The 20176-nt window shown below is 51.0% G+C and overlaps 1 protein-coding gene across 3 annotated transcripts in view; it reads right to left on the bottom strand.

Moving 5' to 3' along the window:
- The window catches only part of MLXIPL (MLX interacting protein like), a 62677-nt gene extending 46850 nt beyond the window's left edge, over window positions 1-15827 (bottom strand). For 2 of the 3 annotated variants that reach the window (XR_005590157.1, XR_005590156.1), the window contains exon 1: window positions 15308-15729. Coding sequence is in view for 1 of the 3 variants with exons in the window: in XM_039508127.1 (XP_039364061.1) it covers window positions 15308-15603 (296 nt within the window). In the remaining 2 variants the exon portion in view is untranslated. Of the gene's footprint in view, window positions 1-15307 lie in introns of all 3 variants that reach the window. The other variant, XM_039508127.1, reaches the window with a different exon arrangement.
- Between the last annotated feature and the right edge of the window lie 4349 nt (window positions 15828-20176).

The following is a 20176-nucleotide window of genomic DNA, read 5'->3' on the forward strand; positions in this document are numbered from 1 at the left end:
GGCAGCCGGAGATTGCATACTGCTCTGGGGCTGAACACAGTACTGGGCTGTGTCACATTCAGCGCTGCCAAGGTCTGTGCAGCTCCATTGGTGGTGATCTATGGCCATTACTTGAAGATCTGCAGATAGGATTTTTCAAAAGCTCCCCCTCATCTCCACCTCCCCTGGGTCTAGGCCTGCTCTCTGCCTCCCTTCCCTTCCCCTCCCTGCTTCCAGGGCCTGGCCTGCACCCTCTCTCCCCGTATCCAGGCTCCCAGAGGCAGCCGTGTTTGTTTTACAGCTTGTTGTGGTGGCTGTGTGCCCCTAATGGGCCTACGGTGCTGGAAGCCTCATTACACTAATCCATGCACCCGGGCTCAGGAGAGCACATCTACTTCCAGCCCAGAGAGCAGCTGGGCAGCCGCAACACTGGGAGACCATGTCTGGTAGCAGAGTTCAGGGTGGTCACCCCAAGTGTAACTTCAGTCAGAGGCTTCCAGGCTGCTTGTGCACAGCAAGAGTGTGCCAAGGCCCAGGGAGGGGCAGGGAGGGGCAGGCTCTGGGGCTGGGGCCTGAGGTATGGGACAGCCGGGTCTGGGGCAGGGCAGGCTTCCGGGCTGGGGTATGGGACAGCCGGGTCTGGGGCAGGGCAGCGAGCTGAAGTAAGCATGTGATGCCAGGGATCTGAACTGGAGTTCTTTTAGCTTCTGGATGTCATTCAGGATTCTGGGGACAAGCCCAGGGAAGGTCCCTTGCAAGCAGGAGAGGCTATGTTTTGTCTGGCGTTGCAGCAGGAATTCTACAGCCATCCTTTGGGGGTGGAGCTCAGTTTCTCCAGAGACTTCCCCCATGCACAGGATGTAGAAGCAGGAGGCGTGGATCCTCTCTTTATACGGAGCAGTGGGAGCAACACACCCTGCTGTTCCCAGCATCCCACTAGCTTTCTAGAGTTGCAGTGTCCTGACCGAGCCTGAGAAGGCACCATCCTGGTGTGTCTCTATGGGAATGTCATGGGAGCAAAGTCTGTCCCGCCAGACACACTAAGATGGGAGCCCTGAGACAGGCTGCTCCTGCAGCTCTCTCCTTTGTATATTCAAATCTACAAAACGCTCTTCCTGCATGATCTCCCCTGAAATCTATTTTCTGTGACCTAGGCTCCAGGAGCCGAGTTTCAGAAGAGCTCAGCATCCAGCGTGCACCCGCCATGCCGTGTCCTTCTGAACACCTGGCTTTTGGTGTCTATGGTCAGTTCTGCATAGTGTCCCCAGGGCCATCGGCTGTGTCATTGACAGAGGGCACGACAGGATCCTGCAAGAACCATATGCATCTAGAACCCCTTCCTGGAGGGAGGCCAGGAGACCCCTGGGATTTCTGAGGCCCCAGCATATGGAGCTCCTGGCAGTGCACCCTTGCTGGAAGGCTGGGTACACTAGAGCTACTCAGTCTCCGCTGGCTGCATGGTGGGGCTGCTTCCTGTGATTTCCCCCTCCTCAGAGGTGCTGCCCAGTCCTGGCACAGTGAGGTGTCTGCCTGTGAGCCCTTAGGAGGGTCTCTCACCATCACCCCTGCTATGGGGAGAGGGAGTTTATAATGTACAGTTGGGACCCCCCACACACACTCTCTATGAACACACTAGGGAAGGGGTGGTGGGGTCTCTCCATGTTCCATGCTGCTCCTTCCCACACAAGAACAAAAGACAGTGAGAAAGCAAACAGCTTATGGCCGCCCCCAGCTCTGTCTGGGCCTTTTCTAGCCCAGGGTGTGATAAGCCCGGGCCCTGGTTGAGAAAAGGCAGGTGCACTGGGGAGGAGCAAATGGCCAGTGGCAATGCAAAGCCGGTGGGACCCGTGCAGTGGGGTTACACTTCGGGGTAGCTCCTGTGCCGATGGTGTGAGTGCCACCTGCTCACCGGAGTGCCCATCAAGGGCTGTGGAGTTGTGGGTGGGGGGGATCAGGCGGAAAGGAGAGAGGTGCACAGAGAGGTGCAACTGCTATCACCAGGGAATTTGAACTTTCCCCAGAGCTACAAAGCAAACACCTTGCCAGTGCCAAGCGGGCGAGCCAATTGAGTTGCAGAATTTCCTGGGTGCTTGGCCAGTGCCAGCCGGCCAAGGTTACCCAGGCTCAGTCACTGCCAAAAGTGCTGAACTTTGACCCCTTAAAGAGACAGCAACTCACCCTTACACAAAAGGCTTTAAAGAATCCCCTATGCCCACAATGGACATGGTGCCAGCCTCTTTCCCTGTGGCAGGACACGGAGCCCCCCCCCTTTAGAAGCATGGACAGAAGAGGGAGATAGATTTAGGGCTTAATTATCCTTATGTTGTTTCCCAACATTAATTATCACGTAATCATTTGTCAAGTTCATCAGGCTGATCTTTGCTCCCTGATCCACCCTTGAAGACGGCCCTACCCCTTCAGAAACAACTCCTGGAGGAGAGCGCGGCTGAGCTGGGGAGCGGGACTTGAAGAGACAGATGAGCCACTTGACCAGCCACCTGAAACTCAGAAAGGGAAGCCTCAGCTCCTGATCACACGCATGTCATGGAGGGCCAGAGGCAGCTTCCCCTTCATGGCCTGGGCCTGAGATGGGAAATGGTTGGGATTCTTTTCAAGCCAGACAGTCAGTTCCCCATGGTGTCATTACCTTGCACTGAGAGTCAGTTCAGCCAGGCTGGGAAATGTATCTAGGTGCCTAGGAAGTGCCAGCCCCCAGGGAATAGGCACAACAATAAGGTCATAATGTAAAAGGGAAGGAACTGGAACACAGGACTCCGGGTTTCTATCCCTAGCTTTGCCATCGACTCACTGTGTGATTTAGGGCAAGTCACTTAACTTCTGTGCCTCAGTTTCCCACCTGTAAAATGGGGACCAACGTACTTACAGAGGTGGGGAGCTTTGGGGTGAGGGGGATCTACGGTCAAAAAGTGCCAAGCCTGAGGATTATTCCTGAGTACAGCTCAGTGAAGGAGGGTCCTGGGTGGAGTTTGCAGCAATGTCACTGAGACCTAACACAGCACTAACTTCAGCTGTGCCTGGATCGATCCCACCCTCCAAAATACGCCCAACCGCACAAGCACAACAGCCCCCTGCCCACACCACAGCCCTTTCCCAGGCACACTCAGAGAATGTTGGTGCAGACTGCACAGCATGGGAGGCAGGAGCAACAGAGGGACCAGAAACAGGGCCAGGAAACAGAATGAGATCCATTGTGACAAACACGAGTGACTCCCCCAGTGCAAGGCTGTAACCAGAGGGAGAGAGACCCTGGCCTGAGACTACAGGGTGAGAGCAGGTAGTGATTAGAGGAAATGTAAGCGTGACCAGCCCAGGGAAAGGCCTGGAGACATCACGTCACAGACCAGGTAGGGGACAGGTCGGTGGTTCTCTGTGGCTCTGGTTCAACTGCCACTGGAATATCGCATTCAAATCGGGATGTCCCAAAACTAGATAAATACAGACAACTGGGAAGGAGCTCTGAGAAGAAGCAACAAAAATGGAGGGACTGCAGGAAGAGTGAAAAACTAGATTTGCAGAGCTTGGCTAAATGACTTCACATGGGGTGGGGAATGTGATCTGTGCACATGTGATGGGGATAAATACCAGGGGGGCAGGTTAGGGCTCAGGGCTGGACCAAGGAGAAGTGGGATGAAATGAAGAAAGGGAACATTTAGGCTGAATATCAGGAAAATCTTCCTTCCTGTCAGAGAGATCCAGGGGCCTGGGGAACAATCCCCCAAGGGAAGCGGGAGCCCCAGGACTTGAGCCATTTAAATTAGACCAGACAAAGCACCCAGCAATGCACAGTAGAGACCATCCTGCTCTTGGGTCTCTGGGAGAATGGACAAGGTGGAGTTGCACAAGACTCCTCCAGGCCCCCCTGACTGCTTTCCTGGGATAAAACGCCACTTCAATTAAACATGATGCCAGCCACACACGCAGCCACCCCAGCCTGGCCTGGCTGTCAGGCCACATGATAAATCCTTGGCCTCAGAATTCAGCCTTCCACAGGCCTGTTCAACTGCTGAGCCTGATCCTTCACCTGAATCCTGTATTTGTTGCTCCTGAACCAAACACCCCACTAGTGCGTAACAAACGGGCACCCCTTCCATTAATACCTCATTTCCCCTTGCAGAGAGCTCTCGCCATGTCCAGGGCTCACATCCTGGCAAACACTCCTCAAGGTGCATTGGGAGACCCAGAATGCTAATGGTTGTCCTCCTCATGCACCCCTGAGAGCACAGGCTCCATGGTGCATTTAGAACCCTGAAATATCCTGGAACTGTCAGTAAACTGTTTACGTTCCTCATCGGGTCTATGCTGGTGGTTCTCTGAGCTGCCTCTGCAGACCTGTCCCAGATCCTCGTCTTGTCCTCTTTCCCTGCCATATCCTCCAGCTAAGATAAACACAGCCACAACCCTGCTTTGTATTGTTTCCCCAAAAACTCTCTATTCGCCATTGTCATGGCAGACACCATCCTTGCTGGTTCTCAGGCTCATAACCTTGGATTCATCTTCAAACCCCTCTCCTCACTTACACACATCCCCACTGCATTTCCCTCCATAGTGTAGCAAAAATCCATCCCTTTCTTCCTGTCCACACAGCTACAACACATGTCCATGCCCTAGTTATCTTCTGTTGTGACTACTGGCCCCTCCTCCTTGGCCTCCTCAATGCTCATATTTAGTATCCTACATAGAGAGGAAGTGTGGGCCAGTGTTAAATTTGCTGCACTGCCACAGACTTCCTGGGTTACTCTGGACAAGTTAATCAGGCCTGGTCTACACTTATAATTTAGTTTGCTGAAATCCATACCCCAAGTGCTGTAACTATGCCAACATAAACCCCAGTGTAGATGCAGCTAGACTGACAGAAGAATTGGTCAAACTAGCTACAGTCACTTGGGGAGGTGAAGCTCCAAAAATGATGGAAAAACCCCTTCCCTGTCTACACTATGGGTTTACAGAGGCATAGCTACAGCAGTGTAGCTATACTGCTATAGTGCCCCAGTGTATCATAGAAGATTAGGGCTCAAAGCAGGATCAACCCCAACTAAATCATCCCAGCCAGGGCTTAAAAATGTCTGAGGATGGAGATTCCACCACCTCCCTAGGAAACCCATTTCTACTTTTTCACAGAACATCAGAATTGGAAGGGACCTCAGAAGGTCATCTAGCCCAACCTGCTTCTTAAAGCAGGACCAATCTCCTGACAGATTTTTGCCCCAGATCCCTAAATGGCCCCCTCAAGGATTGAACTCACAACGCTAGGTTTAACCAGCTGATGCTCAAACCACTGAGCTATCCCTGTCCCCACCCCCAAGCAATGTACCAAAGCCTGGGATTGAACCAGGGACTTCTAGATCTTCAGTCTAATGCACGCCTGACTGAGCTATTTTGGCAACTAATAGCCAATTATCCTATTCTTAATATCCAACCTAGACCTCCTGCACTGCAGCTTGAGACCATTGCTCCTTGTTCTGCCATCTGCTACCACTGAGAACAGCCTAGCTCCATCCTCTTTGGAATCCCCCTTCAGGTAGTTGAAGGCTGCTATCAAATCCCCCCTTACTCTTCTCCTCTGCAGACTAAATAACCCAAGTTCCCTAGCCTCTCCTCATAAGTCATGTGCCCCAGCCCCCTGATCATTTTCATTGCCCTCCGCTGGACTCTCTCCAATTTGTCCACATCCTTTCTGTAGTGGGGGGCCCAAAACTGGATGCAATACTGCAGATGTGGCCTCATCAGTACCAAATAGAGGGGAATAATCACTTCCCTCGATCTGCTGGCAATGCTCCTACTAATGCAGCCCAATATGCCGTTAGCCTTCTTAGCAACAAGGGCACACTGCTGACTCATATCCAGCTTCTCGTCCACTGTAACCCCTAGGTCCTCTTCTGCAGAACTGCTTCCTAGCCATTCGGTCCCTAGTCTGTAACAGTGAATGGGATTCTTCTGTCCTAAGTGCAGGACTCTGCACTTGCCCTTATTGAACCTCATCAGATTTCTTTTGGCCCAATCCTCCAATTTGTTTAGGTCACTCTGGACCCTATCCCTACCCTCCAGCGTATCTACCTCTCCCCACGCCTTAGTGTCATCGCAAACTTGCTGAGGGTGCAATCCATCATCCAGATCATTAATGAATTAATGTAGACATGGCCTTAGTCTTTCTCTGCCTCCACGCCCCATCCGTTCTTCCTACCCTGCTCTGTGTCTGTGTTAAAGATGGAGGGGTGCACAGAAACTACAGTAATGGGGCCCAAATAAGAACCTATGTATGCCGGAGCTTTCCCTCTCCCTCTGTGTTGTACACATAGAGCAGTATGTTGTGTAAATATAGTTGGCCAAGCGAAGTGAGGCCTCACTCTCAATTCGATGGCATTTCTCTGACTGAAATGTGATAACATGTGACAACTGCATCCAATACATTCCAACATTTCAGGGACTGTTCAACACATCTAAGAGCAGAGCCCTAGTGATTGTGGTGAAAATCAGAAAACTAGAAGAGGGAGTGGGGGGACACATAGAATCCCTGGTGTCCCAGTTTCAGGATAAGTGCACCTGTATTCCCATATGGTGGGTGGCATAGATGCCAAATTATTTCCTCGCTTTAGGAGTGGGATGACATGGGTGTGTTTCTAAATGCTTTGGAAATGGGGTGTGAATAGAACAAGGTGGGGCAGAAGAACATGGTCTGGTATCTGGCTTCACTGATGTCAGGGACAATGGTCTTAGACATTTTCACCCTTTTGGATAGAGAGGACTATATAGATTATGAGCAATGTAAACAAGCTCTGTTGCAAAAGTTTAAACTGACCCCTGAAACATACAGGAAAAGATTTGGGGAGTTTAGAAAAACGGGGACATGACCTATGCTGAGGTTTCAGCTCAAATTAGGGGTTATGTAAGAAAATGGGGAACTGGGTAAGGGGTTACCAGAGTCAATGAGGCCGGTGAACTAATAGGTTTAGAACAGTTCTATCGATTCTACCCCTCTGGCCTGAAATCATGGTTAATAGACCAAGATACTAGAGATACGACCATAGCTGGGAAATGGAACAACAAATACGCAGATTGCAGGCCTGGATCTGAGAGGAAAATCAAGGGAGATAGCCACAAAGTGGACCCCAATCCGGCCCTCCCAAAGGGGGACATCCCGGGAAGGGAGAACGGGCTAGATCCAGACCTGGATGGGAGGCAAACCCAAAAAGGGAACCCAGGGAGCTAAAGTGTTTTTATTGCCATAAGTCTGGCCATAAGGCGACACACTGCCCGGTGCTAGTGATAACCCACAATGGGTCCAGGTAGCAGTGACCTCACCACTGATGGAACCAGCCCCAATGGTCCCAGCAGAAACCTGACCTTGTCAGATCCCAAAGGGGAATCAGCTTCCCTGTGGTGGTGGATGGGGAAAGGCCCAGGGATGGAGGGATGCTGAAGACCAGGTAACTCTGGCTCACGAAAGGGTGCTGGCCCTTTGAGCATCATCCCGGATAGATTCCTGACCAGTGGGCCCCCCTTTCCTTGGTGGCTCAAATCCATCTGAAATGGGGTGACTGTAAAGGGCCTAAGGATGTTGGGTTACACTCCCAACTGCCGGGAGAGGTCTTGCTGGGAAATGACAAACCGTCCTGGGCCCAGGTCACTTGTGTGGTCTCCTGGAGCCAAAATGCCAACAGCTGCAGCCCTAGGCTGTGACCTTGAGCTGCATGCTGGCAGCTGAGGAGAGGCCCTGAGTGGCTGTCTGATAGTGCAAGTGTGTGGCCACGGCCATGTAGAGTCCTGCTGATATGCTGACCTGAGAGGGACTGGGGATGGGCCCCAGTGACCAGGCTGAGCAGAGAATCCCAGCTCCCGGTTTGGAATGGATTGCAATTGATTGACCCCTAGCTAGAAAAACCGAGGGCTTCAACAGACTCCCTTGGCAGCCCCTGACAAGAGAGCCCTTGGAAACGTTTTCTGGGTCTCAGGGGCTGCTCCATAGAGAGTGACTGCCCCCTGGGAAAGCTGAGCCATGTGGAATACGGAGACAACTGGTGGTACCACAAAAGTACTGCCTTAGATTTCTTAGCCTGGCCCATGATATACCCTTCTCAGGGCACATGCATAGTGCGCCAAGCAGCACTTACTACATGTTTCACACTGGCCTGGGGATTGTGAGGCAGTGCAAAAATAGTGTAAGTCCTGTAACCCCTGCCAGAAGGTGGCGAAGGGCCAGGATACGGGCAAGGCTGCCCTGAGCCTCCTGCCCATAATAGTGGAACCCATTCAGAGGGTCATTGTGGGGCCCCTTAGCAAAGTTAACCGGAAGGGGGAAAAGGCTATTCTGGTGGTAGTAGGTTACATCACCCACTATCCACAGGCAGCAGCTCCATCCTCCACAGAGGCAGAAAAGTTGGTGGACACTTTGCTGGCGCTATTCAGCTGGGTGGAATTTCTGCAGGAGGTTTTGACTGACCAGGAGGCAAACTTTATGTCTGCCCTGCATGTTGGTCTATTGGAGAAACATGGAGTTCAGCACTTACCATCACCTCCCTATCAACCCCAAGATAATGAGCTGCTTGAAAGATTTAATAGGACCCTTAAAATGATGCTGAAAATTTTTGTGGACCAACTCCCTGTTGGCTGGGATAAATGTGCCTTTACCAGCTGTTTCCCTATTGGGAGGTTCCCCAGGAATCCATAGGATTCTCCGCTTTTGAACTGCTCTATGGGAGGAGAGTATGGGGGCCCCTGAACCTAATGAGGGCAGAGTGGGAAGGTACAGCCTCTCCCAAGGGGAGTCCTTGCTGCAGTACGTGCTGGCCTTCTGGGAGTACTCACTGAACCACTGGGTTTTGCCCAGGAGAATCCAGTGAGTGCTCAGGAGAAACAGACAGCTTGGTCTGACCACAACACGTGCCTGGAATGAGTGCTGGTTCTCATCCCACTGTGGTGGAATAAACTCCAGGCTGCCTGGGAAGGGCCCTTTAAAACCATGAAACAACTCAATGAGGTGACCTGTGTGGTGGAGCCGCTAACCTCTCCCACCTCCACCGAAAGTAGCATGGGAACGTGATGAACCCCTGTTCTGACCGAGGACTCCAGCGCTGGCCGGGTGCGAGCACTAGGAGGAGGAGGGAGAGGATCCTCTAAGAGATCTGGGGGCAGAAACAGAGGCCTGCCCCTCCCCTGACTCCACAGCCCTCTGTGATCACTGAACCCTGCACAGCAAGCAGAGATCAGGGGTGTGCTGCAGGGTTAGCACCAGGTATTTTCCAGTAAGCCTGGACATGCATCACTTTGCTGTCCACCAGGTGGAGATTAAAAGTCCACCCTTTGGGGTTACTGGGAAAACAGAGCAGAGCCTGGAGGAGGAAATCACTGACATTCTGGAATTAGGGGTGATCCAACAGTCAGACACTCCGTGGGTATCCCCCTGTGCGCTGGTGCTAGTTGGATGCTGTGGGATTGTAGACAGGTCCACTGTGGTGGATGCATACCCCATGCCTAGAATCATCTGGTGTCCTACCAGACGAGGTGGGAAGGGCCAATTCCTGACCACAAGTGACCTCACCCAGATGCCTTTGGATTCAGGTGCCAGGCTCAAATTGGCATTTGCCACCCCAACACAGCTCTTTAAGTTCCTGGTGCTTCCTTTTGGCGTCAAGGGGGCCCTGATTCCCTTCCAGCAGCTGGTGGATCAGTGACTGGATAGGCTGTGGGAGTTTGGCCTGGCATATATCAAGGATGTTTGTGCTCAAAGCAGGACCAATTCCCAACTAAATCATCCCAGCCAGGGCTCTGTCAAGCCTGACCTTAAAAACCTTTAAGTAAGGAGATTCCACCACCTCCCTAGGGAACCCAGTCCAGTGCTTCACCACCCTCCTAGTTAAAAAGTTTTTCCTAATATCCAGCCTAAACCTCCCCCACTGCAACTTGAGACCATTACTCCTTGTTCTGTCATTTGCTGCAACTGAGAACAGTCTAGATCCATCTTCTTTGGAACCCCCTTTCAGGTAGTTGAAAGCAGCTATCAAATCCCCCCTCATTCTTCTCTTCTGCAGGCTAAATAATCCCAGTTCCCTCAGCCTCTCCTCATAAATCATGTGCTCCAGCCCCCTAATTATTTTTGTTGCCCTCCGCTAGACTCTTTCCAATTTTTCCACATCCTTCTTGTAGTGTGGGGCCCAAAACCAGACGCAGTACTCCAGATGAGGCCTCACCATAGGGTTGAGGTCTGTTATTTCTCACCTCAATATATTATTTATTTGTTTATTTAAAAACATTTTTGCTGATAACAAGCATGTTATCTCTAAACACACAAATCCACTTTGAGAACTGCAAAACTAAGCATCTCTGATGGTATCTTCTAGACGTAGCACTGAGTCCCATTGGGTAGATAGAAAGATTAACCTAAATAATCGATACAGAAGCCGCTGGAACCCCATAAGATTAATGTTCTGGAGGATGGCGTGGATTGCACCCTCAGCAAGTTTGCAGATGACACTAAACTGGGAGGAGTGGTAGATATGCTGGAGGGTAGGGATAGGATACAGATAGAGGATTGGGCCAAAAGAAATCTGATGAGGTTCAACAAGGACAAGTGCAGAGTCCTGCACTTAGGAAGGAAGAATCCCAGGCACTGCTACAGACTAGGGACCAAGTGGCTAGGCAGCAGTTCTGCAGAAAAGAACGTAGGGGTTACAGTGGATGAGAAGCTGGATATTGTATTAAGCGTACATATTATTGTGGGCCGGGGTTGTGTGTAACCTTTCTAGGGTGACAAATATAAGATCTGAGAGTTCAAAAGGTTATAGTGAAAATGTGCCAGACCAGAATGGAGTTTTGGGACAATAAGTGTGAAGTGGATTTCCTGGGGAATCCCGTGGCTGAGGTAATGCAAAAACCCAGCCCTCTGAAGCTATGCTCTGAGGAGTGGGTCTTTGTCTGCTGATTACCTGTTACAGAAGAAAAGTAGCAAAGGCCCAAGCTGCCTAAAGAAATGGCTGCTCTGCCCAGTTGTTGATTTGGTTCTGGGTCTAAGACAGATATGAACTTGTAACCAGGGGGAAAACCCAGTTGCGGTTTTGAAGGATTGACTGCCCCAGGCTGGATTTGGGGTGAGCTCTGGTGAGCTTTTTAGCATGCGTGTAGGTTCTTCTATTGTTTTAAAAGGTTTTCTCTGTAATGCTTTTATCTTAAGACTACACAGGCTTGCTTAGAAAGAGCTGGGTGGTAACTTCAGCTGTAGGCAATACCCAGGTCACCACCCTAGGAGAGAAAGCAAAGAGCAGGCACTGGCCTGTTTAGGCAGCCTGGCCTGCTGGGGATAGCACAGTGTAAATCCAGGGAGCTCTGCAGCCTTGCAACCCCTGATCAGGACAGAGCGAGACATGGGTCTCTGCCCAAGAAAGGTGATGGCTTTTTGCCTTTTTTTTTTTTTTTTTTTTTTACATAAAAATTAAAAAGAAAAATGTTGGATTTCAAAATTTTAAAAAAAAGTATTAAAAATGTGAACCTGAACATTAAAAATTTCTTCATTTCTTCATTTCTGGCTTTTCATCCCAAACTTGGAAAGCGTCTACCAAAGTGCAGCTTGTCAGTGCAAAGCCTCGTCCTGGGGAACAGAACAGGCTTCTCTTAAAAACTTGTTTTGATGAAAAGTGCCGACCGTGACCCAGTGCTGTGCTGTTTACCGAGTCCTTTCCTGGAAGTCACAGAGCTGAACTCTGGCAGCCTCGTTAGCAGAAGATGCTAAACATGTTTCTAGGTGAGCCGTGTGCCTGTGCTGATGGGACGTAAAGGCATTAACGAAATGCATGTGAGAGATTAGGGAAACTCCATGGAAAGGGTTACACACAAAGGCCTGGCTCTCCAGTGCACAGCATGTTGTGCTGTCCTCACACCAGTGCAAAGGAAGGATAAATGCTACCAGATGAGACTGGGAGCCCTTTACAGCCTGTGCTGGGCTTTTTACCTCACACACCCTGTGAAAGAGTTAATATGGACCTGAACAGCCACTTAACCTGTCTTCCTGTGTCTGGAAGGTGGGCCAGGCCTCATTAGAAGTACAGCCCAGCTGGGGAGAGATGGCTCCCCCCATAAACAGCTGGAGAGCCCAGCAGTAGGGAGGAGACCCAGAAGAGGTGAAGTAGATTGTTCCTCGGAGGTTCTCTGGGAGGCAGCCTGAAACATGGCTGAGAAGAGCACACAGGCAGGCTGGCTCCTTCACCGTGAGTGAGGAGAGGGGCCCTGTGGAGCTGGAGCTGCCTGAACCCCTGAGTGAGGGGAAGGTGTGCCAGCCCCAGGATGGGCATTGATTTAGGCATAGAAGTCTGTGGTCACACAGGTGGAGAGCCTAGAGCAGCGGAGGTGCACCCACCATGAGGTGGCTACCAGCCGAGCAGAAGGTTTGGTTTCTATGCATTTCTGTCAGGCTTTGGTAAGAGACTCTGAAGCCCCAGCAGGGGCAAGCGTCTGTAACGTGGTCTGGCCAGAGTGCCAGGTTATTCCTGCCCTGGAGTCGGCATAGAAAGGTGGGTAAAACGGAGGCAAAAAATGCTGCAATGCCACATCCAGCCAGGAGGGGGTGTGTTGGGGGTAAATTTATCCCCCCACCCCTCCCCCTTGCACATGTGCACATCAGCACTCTAGGTGTAGGGCAACAGTGAATTGGGCCCGATGAGTCCAGGCTGAGTTTGCCCCAGGGGGTGGCTGCCACAGTCACAGCGCGGTGTGCACTGAAGAATGGATTACGCTCGCTTCTCTGGCTGGGGGCTAGCTGAGGAGTGTAGTAGTGAAAGCAAGGTGCTCAGGAGCAGGCTTGGTGCCCGGGCCCACTTGAACTAGCCCACGCAGAGCGTTGTGACCATGACTTCATAGCACCTAGGAAACATGTCCAGGGCACCGGCAGAAAAGAGGAGAAGACAGTGTGTTCTTAAAGCAAAAGGACCAAGACAAAGGATGAGGGAAGGGGACTGCGTCTTGGCAACAGGAGCAAAGACTCAGTGAGTCCATAGCTGGGCTTTCTGCAAGTTCAATTGCCTGGGTGCAGTTCTGGCCCCCTATGAAGGGAAACAGGATTCGGGGCAGTTGTGTAAACAGAAAATCACACCAGGAATTGCCAAGTCTGCATCACCAGTTTCTCTTTTAATAAGAAACGGATCCACTGCAAAGCCACAGAATCTGCTACCATTCTGCTGGGAGGAGGGGGGGTGGGGGCTATGAGATCAGATTAGTACCCAATGAGCATGTGATCATGGAGTTAAGGCCCACCCCACAAGGACACAAGAGGGGGGCAGTGTTAACATGCAAAAGTTTCTCCCTGCCAATTTCAGCCTCAGCATGTTCAGTCGTAGGGCTCTTCTGAAAGGAAAACAAACAGGCTGCTGGAGCTCTTTGCTAACAGGAAAAGTGACTGCGGGATGAACCATGGCCACAAGCACCTGTACTAGTTGTCTATTTTGATCTGTATCCGAAATGCAATAGATGTGCTTGACTCCTAAGATGTAGGCCAGGTTTACACAGATTTTGCACAGGTATAACTATTTTGGTTAGGGGGGTGATTTTTTTTAATTACCAAAATAGTTATAGCAGTACAACTGCTGGTGTGGCTGCAGCTATACCAGTATAAGGACGCTGTACATTGGTATAGGTCTTCCTGTAGAGAATAAGCGGAATTAGCTATACTGCTATAAGGCACTCTGACACTGTATCAGTGTGTCTGCACGAAGGGGTTGTATCACTTTAACTCTAGGGATGTAAATAAAGCAATGCAGGTTTTGTGTGTAGACGAGGCCTGAGAGATGCACAGACAAGTGTGGGGAGAAGAACAAGAGGACATGCTGTGAATGGTCACCAGCATGGGTTACAGAAGCATCTGGGCTTGATAGGAGAACAGGAGTTGTTTCTAGTCTCCTCCTGTAATCAAAGAGAAAAGCTGATCTCTGGGGTGGGGAAGTGTAGGAGTAAATATGTGTGTCACCTGTTTGCTTTTATCATCTTTTTTCTCTAATGCTTTGTTCCAGTTACTAACTAAAAATAATTGAAGAGGGCTGGTGATCAGTGTTACTGACTGCAGGTGTCCAAAATGCAGTGGGACCTGCAGGATAGTAATGGTTGGTAGACACAGGGCAGGGTAGTCGCGTCCCAGTCTAAGAGTGGAAGGATTGCAAGATTCTGCCAAGCTGTAGCAACCCCTGCCATGCAGTATGTGGGCCCTGAGACAGGTAGGGGCAGGAATCCTAAGATGTGAGGTGCGTGCACTGTGAGGGACAGAGGCACAGCTAGCCCTGGAAAGGTGACAGTACTGGCTTCCCACTCTGCTTCTCATATGCAGACAACTGGCTCCTCCTCAAATGATCCAAGGGGAACAACCCCCCTGGGTCAGAGACCAGGCCTGGAAGTGCAGAAGGACTGTAAAGGGGTTAAAATAGGAGCCGGGCTGCAGCTTGAATAAGGAAAACACAAAACAAGACCAAACTCTCCTCTGTCCCACTAGCCAGTGTGGGAAAGGGAGTGGGGGGGATTGGGAAAAGGGTAATGCCTGTTTGGTGTGGGTTTGTGGGGTGCCCAGCTGGCTGAGGGCAGAGACGGGGAGGGGGAAAAGACTCAGTCCTAGGGCTTTCTTTCCCCTGCCCCTCTGCCCCATGCCCAGACTCCGGCTGCACTAGCAGGAGTCTCAGGAGCCCAGTGTGAATGCTGGCTGAATTCAGCACTGTGCAGAGTGCAGGGCTGAAGCTTGCACCACTCTATCCCAGAGCCACCAGGGCTCCGTTCAGCCTCCTGCCCCAGGCACAGCTGAGGGCAGCCCTGAAATCTGCCCTACTCTGTACCTGGCTTTCCAAGGGTCCCTATGGAATTAGTGGCAGCCAGGATGTAGTTGTCACAGCCATACCCCTTTCTGCCTCTGGAACCCTCCTCACGCACCTAGAATGTGCCCTGCACCAGGGAGCGCTTGGGGGAAGGGAGGGTCCAGAGCTAGCAGCGCCAGCTCTGCACTGGGAAGGGGTGACCCTACTGTCCCAGGAGCATTCCCCAAGGGTTTCTGCGGCTGCTTTGCAGCTCCTTAGCACCAGTGTGTGCCCTGTAAAGGGCTGCAGGGTGACGGGGAATCTGGTCAGCCAAATGGGGCTCCGTGGGCCTTTGCTGCTTCCTTTCTTGGTTAAGACGGAGAAGGCTGGTTGGTTGGTTGGTTGGGGAAATTCCTAAGCAGACTCCCCAGTCTGTCCCCCCTCCTCCTCAGCCCATGAGTCCTGGGCCAGGAGGCTTATCCCGGGGAAGGGGATCACTGATCCCAGGGGAGAGGGAAGCCAGGGGTCCTGGGCAAAAGGATCCTCAGACTCACCTGTAGGCCAGGCTCATGCACTCGAAGAGCCGAGTGAGGGTCAGGTCGATGGTGTGGGGATCAGCTGGCTCTGGCTCAGTACCATGGTGGCGCCGGCGGGGCACCGAGTCGCTGTGCGGCGAGGAGACCATGAAGTGGCCGCTGTGGATGACCTGCGAGTGCGGCAGGGAGGCTGAGCCTGGTCCAGCACTGCCCGCGCCCAGACCCTCTGAGTCTGAATCAGAATCCGAGTCTGGACCTGACCTGACCTGCGGGTCCAGGAATGGTCCGTGCAGCCCCACCTGCGTTCCAGCCATTGTGCCCGGTGTTGGTAGCAAGTAGCCGCCTGCCAGTAACCCTCTCTGTCTGTCTGGGAACCTAAACAGCCCACATCACAGCAGCCCCCCACAGGCCCATTAGCATAATGAGTGAGTGTGCACCATGCCCCCTGGTCAGCATGTTGCTTCCACACCCTTTGCCTCCCACACCCTGTCCCTTGCTTGCTTGCTCTGTCTCCTCTAAGACTCCCTGCTACGCTTGCAGTTTCCCTGCTGTCTCCCCGTGAGTCCTATTTATAGGGTGTAATCCCGCCCCTGCCTCAGCCCTCAGCCTAGCTTCTTCACCCCAGCCATGCCCTTGGGTGGGGCTAGGGGTGGGCACAGGAGTCGAGCAGGGAGTTAACTCCTTGTCTGCTGGATCCGTGGAAAAGGTGGGACCTCTGGGTCACACTAGATTTTATTTCCATAACAAGCCGCCTAAATTTAAAGGAGAAGCTGTGCCAGCTTCCTCCTGTTCCCAACCCCCCTAGCTGGGAAGCCAGAGACAGGACTCACAAGCAGCAGGTCCTCACTCTGCTGCTAGAGAGCTCAGTCAGCTTTGTTTACCTTGGCTCGGTGGCTGCTCTGCCTGCGTGTGGGAGAAAAATACATGGTATTTACCTAGTGCCTCTGTACTAATGTATCCCCCAACACTTCCCGGGGAACAAATATAGATTAAGGGACAAAAACAGAGGAGATTATAGCAACCAGGGTCCAGCTCAGCACAAAGCAGGGAGCAACTCACTGAGCCATGCCCCAGGGCCCTGGAAACAGACGGGGTGAGAACCTGCTTTAAACGGGCGTCTCCAGGGTCTTCCTCTGTGTCAGGGAGAGGACGGAGGCAAAGATACAGACAGTGTCTCCCTGGGGACCTCCGAGGAGGCAAGGACTCAGAGAAAGATTGGCAGACCTAGTCCATTCACGGCCTGAAAAGTTCAAACAAAAGTCTTAGGGGGAGATTTTCAAAGATGGATCCCTTGGTACCTGCCTCTGACTTTCAGCGGGAGTCAGGCAGCCAGCTCCATGGGTGTCGTTGAGAATCTCTCCCTTAGACCCAGGAGCTGTCTACAGCCAATGAAGGTAGCAGTGGGCAGGCAGGACCCTCTGCCCAAGTCTCCATGCTCTGTGTTGGTTGTGGATGATGGTCTGCGTAGGGGGAAGTCTAAAGGATGATGCGGTGCTGTAGCCAGACCTCAATTGAATAATAATATTAATGAAAATAATTGCTCTGGCATCACAGCACTGCAAACAGAAGCAGCTAACAGGAGTTTGGAGGAGTTTAGAGAGAGAGAGTGGGAGAGGTTTTCCTTCCAGGTTCAGCATCACATGTGATATCAAGCTGTCCAGCGATGGAATGGATGTGCCTGCCATGCTTTCTTTCCTGTGCATGAAATGCAAGTTGGTGGCTGTGCTGGAGGAAAAGGTTTTTGGATTGGAGAGGCGAGCAGAGATGCTGCTGAGAAGCAGAGAAGCTGAGATGTTCCTAGACTGTCGGGTCTGGGAAACACCAGTAGCTCAGGTTCAAAGAAGAATGGAGCTAGCCACCTAGGAATTGCAGAGAGAGGAAGACAGAGAGAAGGCCCAGCAGTTCATAACCACCAGAGACAAGAGGTCAACGGCAGCATTCTGCACAGATGGAGACATAGGAACTAGGCAGGCTGTGGCCACCAGAGAGAAGGACCAAGAGGAATTCCACACAGCTAGAAGTTTCCAATCGACACCAGGGCCTCCATGTGGAAACTTTGGAAGGTGCCTGTCAAGATTCTGCCGGGGCAAGGGGAGGGAGAGATGTACGGGACACACCTGGGGATGGCAGCTTAGCCCAACTTGTAAAAAAAGCAAGCTTGCCCACAAAGAGGTCTCCAAGCATCCAAGGAAGACAGACAATTCTTGTTCGAGATTCAATACTCAGAAGAATCAAAAGAAGATTCTGCAAGGGAGAGGCAGACCACAGGTTGGCCGAAACATGAGACATTGCTCTCCAATTGGCTAGGCTTCTGAAGTCAGTGGGCAATGGCTCATATTGGCAATGGTTCATATCAGCACTAATGACTCTGTGTTGTGGGCTATTTTACAGATAGTAGATGACTTCAGGGAATTTGGAAGCATGTTGAAGCATAAGAGTGTCCAAATGATCTTCTCTGAGATCCTTCCAGTCCCACAAGCCACAAGTGGGTGGGTGAGGTTCTGTGACCTGCAATGTGCAGGAGGTCAGACTAGATGGTCATGATGGTCCCATCTTACCTTAAAGTCTATGAGTCTATGCCAAGGAAGACAGAAGGCAGGAGATTCTGGAAGTGAAGCGCTGGGTGAGTAAACGGTGTAGGGTAGAGGATTTTGTGGAACATTGGTCTATCCTCTGTGTGGAGAGGGGGATGTATAGTTTGGATGGCCACCTCAGTAGAAGGGGGACCAACCTCCTCAGGGACAGGCTGGCTAGACTAGACAGGAGGGTGTTAAACTGATAGCAAAAGGGGAGAGAAGATATAAACAGCACAAAATTGAGATGTTGAGAACAAAATTAATCAAGGAATCAAAGGACGTGAAGAGAAGGAATGATTGAATTGCCTACACACCAGAGCTAGGAGACTGGGTTACAAACAAGAGGACTTGTTCATTTAGGAGCCTACATTTGCTCTAGTTGGTACTATACATGCCCGTTTATCCGGAACCCTGTTATCTGAACTTCTGCACTATCCGAGTCCCTTCCTTGTCCCCCAGCTGGAGACAGATGCTGCAGAGGGTGTGGATCTCATGCTGGGGGACAAGGAAGAGATTTGGACGACGCAGAAGCTCAGATAATACAGCAGAGACCCCGATCAGGGCTGTGAGGAGGAGGATGGGCCCCCGCTGAGGGGAGGCCACCCTGCAGCTGAATGGTTCCTGTGGCAGCGCAGGGAGCCCTCTCCACCCCTGCTGTCATGGGAGAGAGAGAGCAGGCTGAGCAGAGACACCCCCCCGGGCAGGGCTGAGAGGAGGGGGTGGCCCTGGCCAAGGGGAGGCCACCCTGCTGCTGAATGGCTCAATGGCTCCTGCCCTCTCGATTATCCGAATAAAATCCATGTCCCCCAGGTCATTCGGATCATCGGGAGCATGCTGTATCGCTGACACCTGGTGGGATGATTTCCACAATTGGAATGTTGAAATCAATGGTTGTAACCTATGTAGAAAGGATCAAAAAGTCAAAAGGGGAGGGCAAGTGGCACTCTGTCAAAAATGTCATGACTTGTTTCCAAGTCACTGATAACTCGGAAGAAAATGATCTGGAATGCGTATGGAGCAATGTCCTAACAGATAAAGCACAGGCCAATACGGGGTATTCGTTGGTGTGTGCTACAGACCACCAAATGACACTAGGTGCCTCCTTACACACCTATCCATAATGTGTAGGGGAAAAGCTATGTGATCATGGGGGATTTCAATCTGAGTGACACATGCTGGAGGTCTCATGCTGCCAGCACTAAAACATCCTTGGAATTTCAAACATTAGAAATGAGAATTTCCTAACTCAGAAAGAACAGGAGTACTTGTGGCACCTTAAAGACTAACAAATTTATTTTAGCATGAGCTTTCGTGAGCTACAGCTCACTTCTTCGGATGCATCCGAAGAAGTGGGCTGTAGCTCACAAAAGCTCATGCTAAAATAAATTTGTTAGTCTTTAAGGTGCCACAAGTACTCCTGTTCTTTTTGCGGATACAGACTAACACGGCTGCTACTCTGAAACCTAACTCAGAAAGTCTTGTAACCAACATGGGGGAATTCTCTATTAGACCTTGTCCTAACAGATAAAGAGAGATCACAGAACTAAAAATTAATGGCAGCCTGCAAAAGAACTGGTGTAGCTGTCCAATTTTTTTGAATATTAACATTTGACAGACATGTCTGATCTGATAAACATACATAAGGGGAGCAGTGGGGGCAAAAGACATATCTGGCTTCAAGACTAAGCTTAATACGTTTATGGAGGGGATGGTATGATGGGATAGCCTAATTTTGGCTATTAATTGGTCTTTGATTATTAGCAGTAAATATGCCCAATGGCCTGTGATGGGATGTTAGATGGGTGAGATTTGAGTTACTACAGAGAATTCTTTCCTGGATGCTGGCGGGTGAGTCTTGCCCACATGCTCAGGGTTTAGCTGATCTCCATATTTGGGGTCGGGAAGGAATTTTCCTCCAGGGCAGATTGGCAGAGGCCCTGGGGTTTTTTCTCTCTGCAGCATGGGGCACGGGTCTCTTGCTGGAGGATTCTCTGCACCTTGAATTCTTTAAACCATGATTTGAGGACTTCAACAGCTCAGACATAGGTTAGGGGTTTATTACAGGAGTGGGTGGGTGAGATTCTGTGGCCTGCGTTGTGCAGGAGGTCAGACTAGACGATCATGATGGTTCTTTCTGACCTTAAAGTCTATGACTCTATGACTCTATTTCACTCATTTTTCAATAAACTCACTAGAAATAACATAGGTGTTGAAATGGTGCACACACTGTAATATGGTAACATCCTGTTAAATAGAAAGATCTGATGACTATATTCCTGTATAACGTCTCTTTAAACAAAAACTAATTGTT

Source organism: Mauremys reevesii, linkage group 20 (assembly GCF_016161935.1).
Source record: "Mauremys reevesii isolate NIE-2019 linkage group 20, ASM1616193v1, whole genome shotgun sequence".
NCBI lineage: Eukaryota > Metazoa > Chordata > Testudines > Geoemydidae > Mauremys > Mauremys reevesii.